Source organism: Pinus tabuliformis, chromosome 1_2 (assembly GCF_031772625.1).
Source record: "Pinus tabuliformis cultivar Carrire ecotype Pingquan chromosome 1_2, CPIR1, whole genome shotgun sequence".
Classification (NCBI taxonomy): Eukaryota; Viridiplantae; Streptophyta; class Pinopsida; order Pinales; family Pinaceae; genus Pinus; species Pinus tabuliformis.
The window spans coordinates 956458493-956472941 of NC_142298.1; the positions used below are offsets into that span (position 1 = coordinate 956458493).

General features: G+C 40.5%; 1 protein-coding gene across 1 annotated transcript in view; it reads right to left on the reverse strand.

Annotated features, from left to right (window-relative positions):
• LOC149209134 (protein DEHYDRATION-INDUCED 19-like) overlaps window positions 1–14449 on the reverse strand; it is a 61716-nt gene that overhangs the window by 29200 nt on the left and 18067 nt on the right. Inside the window, exons 3-4 of the mRNA XM_089396296.1 lie at window positions 417–496; window positions 22–300 (exon numbers count right to left, since the gene is read on the reverse strand). Of these exons, the coding sequence (XP_089252422.1) occupies window positions 22–300; window positions 417–496 (359 nt within the window). The remainder of the gene's footprint in view (window positions 1–21; window positions 301–416; window positions 497–14449) is intronic.

A 14449-nucleotide genomic window follows, 5' to 3' on the forward strand; every position in this document is an offset into this window, starting at 1 on the left:
AACACATGACAAAGTACTCACCATGCCTTCCATTGCTGAGATATAGTTGTACTCTTTGCAGATTTAGCATCAATAATCGAAGCAGCAGACTTGGAAATTTCTTCTGCTTCAGTCCCTGGAAAATTTAATACAAGAGATGAAAGCAATGAATCTGCAATTGTACTTGAAGAGTTAATGCCTGACCTCAGTGCACCCCCTCCCAGAAGCACTTGTAAATGAGCCTCTCGAAGTTCCCGGCTTAATAAAGACAGGGTAGAACTATGAGGAACAGTCACTCTTCGTAACCTCCTACGCCGCTGGATGTAATCTTTAGTTAAAGATAAACTCAGACTGCTCTTCTGTCAGATAACTTCAAGATTAGAACAAAACCAAGCAAACTATCATTTATTACAGACAGAAATACCAACAATAAGGATATTTTAAATAGATGCCCATGCTGTGTAGTGATATGATTCAGCATATCCCTCCCAACCTTCAGAGTGCAAACAGGACACACCTGAAGATGAAAAACAGGGGAGAAATCAGCAGAGAATATGTTTTCCAACCAGCATAGTTTTATTCATGACAAGTTGACAACTATGCCATTCATTTGAAATATAACTGGCATAATGCCTATATTATTTGCATAAATTATTCAAAGCAGCTTCCTGCTAAATCAAACATCGAAGTAATGTATATTTCTCATTTGTAACTTTGTAAATGAACAAGTTCCTCGCAAAATTTGTACGTTCAAAGTAACTTAGTCCTGTCTGAGATGTTCTCTTCAACAACTACACAGAATAATGAATATTCTGGAATCCCAAAAATAATCAACAAACCATTCACTTCCCAAATCTAACATGACACAAACCTAGTTTTTGTTTGTTTTTGTAGCAATTTGCTTCAGAGTAATGGTCTGAACTTACTTCCATATAAAAAGCAATACCACTATAATTATAATCTCTTCATGAAGAGCAAACCATGCATCGAAGATTGGTGATAATCCCGCAACAAAACTCTTCAAACACTAACTAGCAAACAAGTTTTGCATCAAGAAGGAATTCCCTCTCTAAACCTTAGTTAATACAAATATTATTGACTTTACTAGAAGAATCTCAGGAATTAACTTACAAGTATGACCTAAATTGATGTGGCCCTATAACTCAGATTTGTGAGGAGTAATAGATTCTCTAACTTTGACTAAGTCTATCAATCCTGCTCTCAATTCTTTGCTTGGCCAGAGACGCCTTCAAACGCCTAGACAAGATCATATAATTTATTAATGTCCAATAAATCACCACAAAATTAGGTTAATCAGCCTAAGATAGCACATGCAGTGCCAGTACAAAGAGGGAATGTCAAAGCATCTCTTAAACAATGCTAAAAGCCAAACAAAATTAAGATCTAAGAACAAGATTGGAACTTGAGGCTAAATAATAGATATTTCGATAAACCCAAAAAAAGTATTATGCGCTGATACAGTAAAAAAGCTAGAAACTGAAAATCTGATATTAAGCAAGAGAGAGAGAGGGGATGTCAAGACCCACTAGAACTGGTAGCTGAGGACCACTGACTGGACTGAGATGCAGGCTCACCACAGGAATTTCCAATCACTATGAAAAGGCTAATGCAGTGGCAGATGATATCCTCTGGTGAATGACCAGGACTAACACACCCTTGCAGTATGACTAGGATCCTGACCCCTGGGCAGAGCACACAAATGAAACCTCTAGGGAGTGACTACGACTGAGAGGGCGTGGCCGTAGATTCTGTGGGAAGCACACGATGTGTTGAAATTGGGTAGCTTTAGGAGGTACTCCCACAAGTCCTGGGTGCTAGACTTGTGAGGATAAAATCAACAAAAGAATGAGCAAGTACCCAAGTTTGGGGTTTTGAACCCAAAGGTGTAGGCTTGGAACCCAAGGAAACTATTTTTATATTCTAATTTGTTGTTGAGGGGTCTCTTGAAAGATGAAGCCAGCTCCTGAGTCACCTATTAGAGAGAGATAAATACAGGGCCAAAGGAGAGGCTACATATAAGTCTTATGTAACTTCACTTGTGCAAGGAAGCAAACCTAAAGGAACTGCAGCTGTCCAAGGAGGCCATGTTAGGAGTTTGTGGTCAAGAAGTCTGTTTGAAGGCCGAATAGACTGTCCTAGAGGAGGCAGAGGATTTTGTGATCAAGGCAAGGGCTGCTCTGTGTTTAAGGCAATTGCTAGAAGCCTAGAAGAGGTCTGAACCCTTGAAGAGGACTGGACTGTGTCTCGTCTATGCCGCAGGAAGAGAGAGACCAGCCAGAGTCCTGAAGTAGGGCACCCAAGGCTGGAAAGAGCTAAAGAAGGGCATCTGAGAGCTGCTGTAGGGTCTGTTCAAGAAGTTTGAGGACTAACATTCGACAGCGAAGACAAGGAGGCTGGCTGCAGGCTGCCTCAGCCCCAAGAAGGTAGCAGCAGGTTGGACAGTGGCTGAACAGAGGGTGACGAAGGTTGTTGAGGGTTGGCCAAGGCCTACAGGAGGACAGCCACGGCCTAGAATGGCTGGACAGAGATCTTGAAGCAGCCCATGGTCTGTCAGGAGGCTGGCCGTGTTGTGTACCATGGGTTGAACAGTGACTGTATAGATCAGTGGGCTAAAGAAGCAGTCTGCTGAAAGCTACAGCAAGTGGACAAGGTCTAAAGGACCAGATCTTGTGGACAGAAGAGGACTGAAAGGGCCGATTGCCAAGGACAGCAACAGCTAAGTTAAGTTGTTTATTCTTTGTATTTATGGGCAGATGAGAACCAAAAGGATAAGGCCTCAGCCCTAATTGTATCAGTCAAAGGACACACTTGTATTTTATTGTATATTAGCATCTGTACAGGGATTGTAAAGGGCCATGATCCCTGGTAAGGGAGCCTTGTAATTTTCTGATTGATGGACTCATACGAACATGTTTGGGGCAATAATTCTTGTGTACTATTGTTGATTTCACTGCTGTTATATTATACTGTGCAAAGTTGTTTTTCGGTTGAGCATCTTCAGTGCATTTATGTGCTTAGCTAAGTCATAGATCAGACTTGGGGTGCGTGGATATTTCAAAACGATGAAGAAGCTCAGTTCTCCTAACATCAAGAGAAAGACACATAGATCTGGTCTAAGGTTAATCACGCACTCAAACACACTAGGAACCCTCAACTTACAAGCACTTTGCACAGCAGACATCTACAGCAGCAAAATCAATAAAGTACACAGAGTTTGAGCCCAAAGCTCGATTATTTTATTAGTCCATCAATAAAAAAATCATGGGGCTCCCGTACCAAGGATCATGGCCCTCCAGATCACTAGTACAGCTAGTATACATAGTATACAATCAGGGCTTGATATCCGTTTCTTCAAATCTTCAATCTGCCCAAAGAGGACAAGAACAAAACAAACAACTTACTTGTTGAAGATGTCCTATCACCACCAGCCCTTTCAGTCCATATTTGCCCTTGACACCTGGCTGTCCTTTGCCTCCTTTACACAGTGATCTGACTCTTTTCAGGTCTCTGTCAAACCCAGCTGCTCACAATGTGTTGGACCTATCAAATGCACTGCATATCAGCCTTCAAATACATCAGCTACTCACAGTCTGTTAGTCCTTCAATAAGACTGCATAACCAGCCTTCAATACACGTTCACAATTTCATTTGTGAACAGACTTCATTAATGATTAATATACCTCTGCAATCCACCTTCTTCCTTGAACAGCAACCATCTTCTTGTGTCTTGCTGGCCTCTACATAGACCTTAGACACATTTACACGCTTGGCCACCATCCTAAGCTTCTCAGCCTCTGCCCCTAGGGCTCTGAACCACTCAGCCCTCTTTATTTTAGGCCTGCGCCTTACCTCAGAAACCCTCACTGCCTGCAGCCTCATTTTCTTGTTTAGGTGATCTTAAGGGCATGGTTGACCTCCTATGCCTCTTGGTTCTGCCCTTCATCAGCCAGAGGCCTCACGGCCTCCATATCTGCCTGCGGCCCTTCTTTCTGTTCATAGCGCAGAAAGCTAACAGACCTATTACTCTGCCTAAGACAGATCGGTGGCCTCCTGCCTCCATCTAGGGCTTCGGCCTCCCATTTCCTAAAGCAGAACATTGGTCAAAGCAGATCTCAGGCCTTTCAGCCTTCTCCTAGAGCACGAACTCTTGTCCAGAGTGAACCATATCCTCCAAGTACAGCAGTAGGTAACTTGGCCTCTTCTTCTAGGTTTGAATCCTTCTCCCAAAATCAGAAATCAGACCATTCAAACATATTCTCCTAGCTGCGGGTTCTCCTTGAGGATCTCGGCTCTCCACTTTGGCTACATCTTCCACAAGGATGAGATTATAATTGTGTGAGACCTCACCTTAGGTCTCTTCTATGCTCTTGGGTCATTTAGGAAACCACTAGAACTTAGGGTTTTAGCCTCTAAACCATTTAGAATAAATATTTAGTTCTTTAGGTCCTAAACCCACTGCTTTGGGTCCAAAACCCCACTTTTGGGTAAACTGCCCAACCAACAACTTTTGGTAGGTATCCGTATCCTTCTCAAAAATACCTTCCGAGTTACCCAAAATTTAAAAAAGCTTCACTGAATGGGGGAGAGAAAATGTACTCAAAGTAGAAGAATGCACATAGAAAGGCATGTTTAAATTTATTCTGAAAATTTTTGAAAAGTCTATTAGGGAATAAATTGATTGCTGATAAGTAATTTCAGATTAAGTGTTTCAAAACTCTCATGTCTGTGCCTTTGAAGTCGAAAACATTGAAAACAAGACCACGATTGAAGATATCCATGTTTATGGTAAAAAATCATCATCCATGAGCTAACATTGAATTTTTGCACAATAGATATATAACAGACCATGAATAGAATGGAGGTGTAGAAACATTGCCTGAAGACAAATACATCAAAGGCAAAGACAAATGCAGCAGAAGAAGACAAACAAGGGTTTTGCAGAACAAAGTGTGAAACAAATGCCAGCAGGGGTTTTTGTTGCAGATGAGAGATAAGACTCATAATGCTCATTTATTTCAATAAACATGGCATGTTGTTAAAAACATGTGGGGTAGCTCATGATTTCCAAGAGAAAAGGTAACAGTGGCCAAGAGTAAGGGAGATACCATGGAAAGCACCAACATCAATTGCTTCGGACAGACATATGCCTATTCCTAAAGCCGTGAGGCGAAAATGAGTTACACACACTGTTGGAGTTCAGAATGGTGACTAGGGAAAGAAGAACATAACATATTCTGTGTTTGAAAAAGGAAGAAATCTGTTTCATCTGAGCAACAAGTAGGGCATAAACACAAGCAAAATACTCAGAATGTATAGCACAAATAGTACACACCCAGCATTTAAAAAAATTACACACGGTTCAGTTCAGTAACAGCTAGCATGAAGGTCCGAGAAGAGATGAGTCCACAGCCAGCATAAACGTGACAAAATTCTGTCCAGAAATCAGACATGCAAAACAGTGCCTCCAGTTGATCCAAAAATGGTCCACAAAAATAGAGTTATGTAAAACAAATTGAAGATTTAATTTGAGGTATATTGCACAAAGTTTAGACTTGTAAAAACTAAATATCAGAAAAAGATACATGTGTGATGAAAACAAATCCCAGACTAGGAAATCACCACAAACAAATAATCCAATCAGAGCAAATTGCCTCATACCAGAATTAAATGACAGCAAAATTGTAAATGCAGCGGCAGCCATAAACACATATTTGGCATCCAGAAGTAATATTTATTTTCATTGAAAATTTAAGAAACTGAGGTATCAGAATATATATACATATATAGGAATGGCAGCAACACAATGTATTTATGTCATGGCAAGCCTGCAAATGTATGAAACCCAAGATTGTTGTTATTGGCTAAAATGTCCAGCTGCCCCTGGTTTTTCCAGAACAAAGTCACATGTAACATTTTAAAAATTGAAAACTGTATGAGAATTTTGATCACAAAATTTTTTTGGTAATTTTTTTTGAAAGTCGAATCTGACTAATGAAATTTTTCAGTACTCACATTGTGCTTGGGCCCTTGCCAAAACAATGACAAAATAGATCTCTAGGTTGCAATTGGTCATTCCAGCTTGGCACAGCAAAAATTCAAATTTGCAATAAGGTGAAACCAGGTACAAAATTTTGTTTCCGCAATAGAAGGAAAAACAAGTGATGAACAAACAAAACAAAATGCAATAATATCAGGCCCCCATGGAGCAAAATTGCGGTGATGAACGAACCAAAATAAATGTGATTTGCAGAACTGTGATTGTAGTTTTGTGAACTGTGATGTCTTGATACAGGGTTTATTGGCCCAGGGCTTGATTTTGAAGTATTGTGCAGTTTTGTGACAAGGTTGCCAATTCTCTGGCTTGTGTGATTCTCACAAGTCTAAGAACAATAGGAAGGAAGTATGTTTGAGGAAATCTAAAGTGCGAATGGTTTTGGGGGAGGACTTGAAGTTGCAGTAAATGATGGACTACTCCACAAAGGCACTTATACAAAGGTTTTTCAATCAATATATTGTAAAGCAAACTCCGAAGGAGTGCATCCAAAGAATTTGGTCCTTCAAGATGATTGTTCTTCGTGTTCTCACAAGTGAATGGTTGGGGTTCTTGATCTGAACTAAAGAGGATGCTCACAAGATCGTGGAGGACAGATGGCCCCGGGCCTCACTTGACCTTTTAAGCCTTGAAGGCCTGGTCCGTAAGCTTCAACCCATGTTCGGAGGCTTCTAAAGATATCCCAATTTGGTTAAAGCTCCCTGTACTCCAATTGATATTCTAGTTGAAGTATGCAATGAGGGAATTCAGGAAACATTTGGGAAAACTCTAGATGTTGATTTCTGGTTTCATGCAAACTCCCTTTGTGACAATTGCTAGGATTTTGGTGGAAATGGGTCTTAGCGATGGGTTTCTTGGATAGCATGGATTGTTAAAGTTAGCTCGGACAGGTGCTTCCACATAGACTTGGTGTCTCCGCATGTGGAAGTAGCCCAACATACGCCTTTTACCAATATGACTTTATATTTATAAAGTCACTTTTAATTTATGACTAAAAGTGACTTAAGTTGCCTTAACGGAAGTTTAAGTCACAATCATTGATCTCAAGAGGACAAGCTTTAATCTTGACCATCCGTCTCTTTGGAAATCTAAGGTTAGGCCTTTGGTCACAAAGAGATAACAGCAAGTTGGGGGAAAAGTGAGCCACATTGAACACACAACATAACAGATGAGTTTTGAGGTTGAGAAGAACTAGAGAAGGAAAAGCAAACGGAACTGAGAAATTGCAGATCAGATTGAAGTTGAATTTTCCAGCAGTGCACGCATCCCAGGCAACCATAGTACGCACTAGGGCAGCGTTAATCTCAGATATGAGGTTGGACAGAGTGGGAAGATTGCTGGGCTGAACCTAGGCAGTTTTCTCAAAAATTTATGAGCTGTGCTAGCTTCATTTATTGCTCTCATTAATTTCTTGATTTCTCTAAAAGAGATGAAACTAATAAACCTTTTTTTGTTGGTTTTTCCCCATTGAGATTTTCTAGGGTAAAAGCTGTATCATTTATTGCGTGTGGTTTTATATTTTCCTCTGCATATATTTTTTGTGTGTTCTTGTTCATAAAAAACACGTTTATGAAAATATTTATTGGCTGAAAATATTCAAATTTGGGCATAAATTTTATTGGAACATCAACCAGATCTGAAACCTATGAAAAACTTACATGGATATCATTGTGGGTAATGTGAGTTATTGGCAGATGCAGATTTTGTATTACAATCAAATCCCCCTTAGATGTACCAATTGTCATTTTACAGCCACAATGTTACAGATTATAGTCAATCTTTTTCAAAGAAAATATGAAAAAGGATGTTTGTCTACAGGAAGATAATATGAAAAAAGGATGTTTGTCTACAGGAAGATAATATGAAAAAAGGACGTTTGTCTAGAGGAAGAGGAATAGAAGAATCAACCCACAAAAATTGTTTGCACTTGAAAAATAATTTTATTGAATGGCATCTGATCTCACAGTTCAACAATAATAAATGGGAGAACGATCTAGCCTTTTATAATATTTATTGTAACAGCTAGATGATCACTAAATAACAATTAGTTTGACCCTACCAAAATAATATTATTTGACTTGTCATGCACATGTTGGAGACTAAGACATTTCATAAAAATAATTTTCTGCTTTAAAAGAAAGTAGTTAACCCACAAGAGTCTCAACTTGGCTTGAAGAGGCAACATTGGGACCTTGGACTCCCACACGTGAGATTGATTTTGACCTTGAGCGAGCTAAATCAAAGGAATAGTAGCTTAGGTGGCTCCAACAACTAGTTTGACCCTTTTTTGACTCCCACATGTAAGTTTGCATGCAATTTTGACCAGTTACAAAAACAGCATTGTGGAGGAAACGCCATACCAAATTTGTCCAATGTTTTCATCACGAGCATTGCAACAACCAATCACTTGCCCCATATGGACCTAAAATTACCTCTAGACCCACTTGAATCTTGCCACATGTGAGATAGAAATGAAGTTGATTTTCGCTTGCATGTGTACCGCCCTACTTGATTGATGGATTCTAGCAACTGAGTTTTGTCCAAAGTGTGATTCACTTCAACTTTGACATAAAGTTTGTCCATGCATGTCAAGGAATCACCTTCTTTTGGCCATTTTAACTCTCCATGTGGCTAAGAGAGAGAATACAGCCACATTAAAGGAGCGATTTTGCTTGAAATAACCTCTTTTCACCAAAATTTCAACATGGCATGTGAAACATGCCTCTTGATGAACATTTTCAGCCACTGTTAAATTCTGGTCCCCAGAGCCCTATGCATTGGGATCAAAGTAGTGCCCCATAAAGCATGGAATGTCATAAACTATGAGCCTACCATGTGGAAAAACTAAATTACATTGTACCATTGCCCCATATGGACCTAAAATTACCTCTAGACCCTCTTGAATCTTGCCACATGTGAGATAGAAATGAAGTTGATTTTCGCTTGCATGTGTACCACAGTCCACCCTACTTGATTGATGGATTCTAGCAACTGAGTTTTGTCCAAAGTGTGATTCACTTCAACTTTGACATAAAGTTTGTCCATGCATGTCAAGGAATCACCTTCTTTTGGCCATTTTAACTCTTCATGTGGCTAAGAGAGAGAGTACAGCCACATTAAAGGAGCGATTTTGCTTGAAATAACCTCTTTTCACCAAAATTTCAACATGGCATGTGAAGTATGTCTCTTGATGAACATTTTCAGCCACTGTTAAATTTTGGTCCCCAGAGCCCTATGCATTGGGATCAAAGTAGTGCCCCATAAAGCATGGAATGTCATAAACTATGAGCCTACCATGTGGAAAAACTAAATTACATTGTACCATTGCCCCATATGGACCTAAAATTACCTCTAGACCCACTTGAATCTTGCCACATGTGAGATAGAAAGGAGGTTGATTTCGCTTGCGTGTGTACCGCCCTACTTGATTGATGGATTCTAGCAACTGAGTTTTGTCCGAAGTGTGATTCACTTCAACTTTGGTTTGTCCATGCATGTCAAGGAATCACCTTCTTTTGGCCATTTTAACTCTCCATGTGGCTAAGAGAGAGAATACAGCCACGTTAAAGGAGCGATTTTGCTTGAAATAACCTCTTTTCACCAAAATTTCAACATGGCATGTGAGGTATGCCTCTTGATGAACATTTTCGGCCACTGTTAAATTTTGGTCCCTAGAGCCCTATGCATTGGGATCGAAGTAGTGCCCCATAAAGCATGGAATGTCATAAACTATGAGACTACCATGTGGAAAAACTAAATTACATTGTACCATAGCCAAATGAGATGCATATAGACTCTATGACAAATGACAATGTGGAAAACACAGGTGCACTTCTGACATGGGCTACACAAGCCCTACATAGTACTGACCCCTACAAAACCAATGGCTCCCCTAAAGCATGTGTCCCAATAGATCCAAGTCAAGGCCTCTAATCCTATCCAAGATGAAAGAACTTGAGAATAGGGACTAAAGGGACCGAGCTTGGCCAACCATCACAGGTCTGAGATACCATATACATAATCATCGCATGGCCTACAAGCCTTTTAACTTGAATCTCTTTGGTCTTATAATGGTGAAAGTACTAGGGTACCTACCCAAGAGGTAACAATCCCTATAAAGTCTTGAAAGGGGATAAAGACCAATGATATTGAGCCTAGTCAAAGGAAGGAATCCCTTCGCCCAAAAACAAGAAAAGAAATTAACATTGTAATGTCTACAAATGGTTCATTGGCAACTCCTACTGAAGAGGATTTACATCATGCTAAGTCTGAGTAGGGGATAGGCATTGGCTCCAAAGAATCCAATAGGTATTCTCCAAGACCATAGAAAGTAAATAGAGAGAGAAGGGTGAAGGAAGCCATAGGGTATTGATATAGACCCTATTAAGGATATTGGTCCATCCTTTACTATAAGGAAATCCCTATGGCATCATACACAGAAAGAAGCACTACTTGAGATTTGATGGGGAAAGCAAAAGTCCATTAAGGGAGCCCTTAGACTGGGCAAATCCTCTCAAGGATTTCAAATTGGTTGCTTTGTCCTACAACTCAAGAGGGTTAACCATTGGCTTTATCTAAGTGAGTGGAAGTTCATAATAGATGTATATTCTTCATTCAAGAAATAATGGGGCAAAATAACAAGCATGTAAATGGGTTAAGTAAATTATCTAGGGACACAAACTTCATTGCTTTAGATGATTTGAATAATCTAGTGGAATGCTTACAAGGTGGAAGAAATATTTATCCTCGATGTCAATCTGTTATTTTTCCTACAAGTATTTGGAACAAGTTCTTCTTTAATGATATTAGTCACAAGATTTGAGTTTTAAACTATTATGGCCCTAAGGAGGGCAAGAATTTTTTTGAGTTGGACTACTTAAGAGAACAAGGTCACAATCGGAGGAGATCTCAATTTTACTTTGAGCAACGCTAAGTTGTCGCAGGGAGGGGTTCTATAAGAGTTGCCTCTTTGGCAAATTAGTTCGAGTATGAAAGCGAAGGGGTAGGTAATCAATGAATGAAATGAATTGATTAAAAATGAGCAGTAAAGCTCAATAAATAATACAATTGTATTTACAAAAACAACAAGTTTCTACTAAGAAAGTAGAAACAGCAAGTTTCTACTAAGAATATAGAAACAGCAAGTTTCTAACAAGAAACTGCTAATTAAAATCATAGATGAGTAATAAACACTAATATAGCATTATTCTAATACCCTCCCTTAATGCTCAATCTATTTACAACACCTATAGACCCTCTGAATTTTACAAACTTATCAGGACCAAGAGGCTTGGCTGCTCCGTTGTGGGAACATATAGCAACTGAATGGATCCGTCTTCAACAAGTTGTCGAATGTAGTGGCAATGAGTTTCCACATGCTTTGTCTGTTCATGGAAGACTGGATTCTTGGCGAGTTTGAGCACTCCCTGATTATCACAGAACAAGGGAGTAGGACCTGCCTGGGAAACATGCATATCCACAAGCATATGTCGAAGCCAAACTGCCTCGCACGATGCCTTAACTGCTCCCCAATATTCTGCTTCTGTTGAGGAGAGAGACACTGCCTGCTGCTTCTTACTAGCCCATGTGACAGCGCTGGATCTTAGACTAAACACATACCCAGCTGTAGATTTACGGTCATCAACCAAACCAGCCCCGTCTGAATCTGTATAACCACTTAGTGTAGGATCTAAACTCCAAGTGTACAGAAGTCCATAATCAGGAGTGCCTCTGACATAACGTAGCACACGCTTTGCTGCTATCCAATGATCAGCCTTAGGAGCTAACATGAAGCGTGAAATGTAGCTCACTGCAAAACTAATATCAGGTCAAGTGGCAGTAAGGTAGATGAGGTTGCCCACTAACTGCCTGAATAAAGTTTCATCCATAAGTGGTGAGGATGACTGAGCTGAAAGTTTGAGCCCTGGTTCCATAGGAGTCGTGGTAGGTTTGCAATCCTGCATTCTGAACCTATCCACAAGATTTCTGGCATACTTGGACTGAAAGAGAAATATGTTGTTCTCAGTCTGCCAGACTTCCACCCCTAAACAGTAATGAAGAAGTCCCAAATCTGTCATATCAAAAGTGTTGCACAAATCCTGTTTGATCTCATGGATCAAATGTGCTGAACTGCCAGTAATGATAAGATCATCCACATAGACAACCACAAACAGAATATCATCACCAGTATGTTTGATATACAGGTTTGCATCAGATGGACTCCGCTGAAAACCATGATCTGTTAGGTACTTATCAATTTTCATGTACCAAGCCCGAGGGGCTTGTTTCAGACCATAGAGTGCTTTGACTAATCTACAAACTTTCTGTTCTTGACCGGCAACCTTGAATCCTGGAGGCTGCGTCATGTAGACTTCTTCCTGTAAGTCACCATTGAGAAAAGCACTCTTTACATCCATCTGATGGACTTTCCAACTGAACTGAGCTGTTAAGGCAAGGACAATCTGTATGGTACTCATCTTGGTTGTAGGAGCAAAGGTCTCCTCATAGTCTATGTCTTCCTTCTGTGAGAATCCTCGAGCAACAAGGCGAGCCTTATACTTGTCGAGGGTACCGTCAGTTTTGTATTTTACTTTATACACCCATTTGCAGCTAATGGGCTTCTTCCCTGTAGGAAGATTAGAAAGGGTCCAAGTGTGATTCTTCTGAAGACTCTGGAATTCTGCTTCCATAGCCTGCTCCCACTCAAGTATACCCTTAGCCTCTGAATAGGTTTGAGGCTCAAAAACACTGTGTAAGTTAGCCATAAGAGCAAAATTTACTGTAGGCTGGTGTTTGCTCTTATTTCAGGAAGTTCTACCTTCAAGGAGCTCATTATCCCAGAGATCACCAATAGTTTTAGCCCACCATTTAGGCCAAAGAGTAGAAGAACCAATATCAAGAGTGGGTGGAGGAGGTTCTGGAACAACAAGAGTAGCAAGAGGAGGATTATTTTCCGAAGGAAGCTCAGGTAGTGCATCATTAAATATTGATGTTGCATCATCCCTCCCATTAGGTGGACCTAACGGAAGAAGAACACTGTGAGGCTGATCTTCAAAAAACTGCTCAAAAGTAGGAGACTGAAAGAATCCTCTGTCTTCATCAAACACTACGTCCTGACTGAAGCTAAGACGACCAGTGTTTATATCTATTAGCCTATAGGTCTTGTGGTGGTCATTGTACCCTATCATCATGAGTTTCTGGCTTTTGGAATCCAACTTAGAGCGCCTAGCAAATGGAATCCAAACATATGCAACCAAGCCAAACACTTTGAGGTGACTGATCTGAGGCTTACGGCCAGACCAAACCTCCTCTAGAGTCTTCCCCTTAACAACATGAGTAGGTGATCGTTAAGAAGATAGACAGCAGTAAACACTGCTTCAGCCCAAAATTTGTTCGGAACACTCCTGTGTTGTAACATGGAACGATCCATTTCAACAACTGTACGGTTGCGACGTTCGACAACATTGTTCCGCGGAGGAGTGTAGGGTGTAGTTAACTGGCGTTTGATGCCATGGGTATCACAGAAGTTGGAGAAAGCAGAAGAACAAATCCCCCCCCCCCCCCCCCCCCCGTTATTTGTCCTAAGAGTTATGATATTACAGCCAGACTCTTTTTCTACTAAGGACTTAAACTTCTGAAAGATACTAAATACATCAGATTTATGTTTTAGAAAGTACACCCACATCTTTCTACCAAAATCATCTACAATAAGCAAAAAATATTTGCAACCAGTAACTGAAGATGTATTCATAGGACCACAAATATCAGCATGAATTAACTGGAGTACCTTAGATGCTCGCCAAGATTCTCCATCCTTGAATGAAGACCAATGTTGCTTGCCAGCTTGACAAGCGTCGCACACTCCCAACTGCTGAGTCTAAATATCAAGTAATCCTGACAAGTCCCTCCCGAGAGAGCTGAGAGAGATACTGAATGTTTAGATGCCCATATCGCTGATGCCACAGAGTGCTGATGGGAGAAACATGAGCTGCTAGAGCCACTTTTGGAGAATCACCAGTGTCAAGAACCCTATATAGACCATGATCCTCTAGGCCAACAGCGACCGTAAGACGAGTCTCCCTGTCAATAATGGAACACTTGTGCACATTGAACACTACATCAAGCTGAGGAGAGTTCCTCAAAATCTAGCTAACAGATAGCAAATTGATTCCATACCAGGAACATAGTACACATTCAAGAAGATGAGTGTGCGCCCACCAAACTAGATCTGAACTGTACCTCTACCAACCACTGTGTACTCTTCACCTCCACCGAATACCACAGAATCACTAAAAGGTGAGAAGTCAATGAACCAGTCACGCCTGTGAGAAAAATGACATGATGCACCAGAGTCAATGTACCAAGCAGAAGACGGGGCATGATCTGAGGACCTCTTAG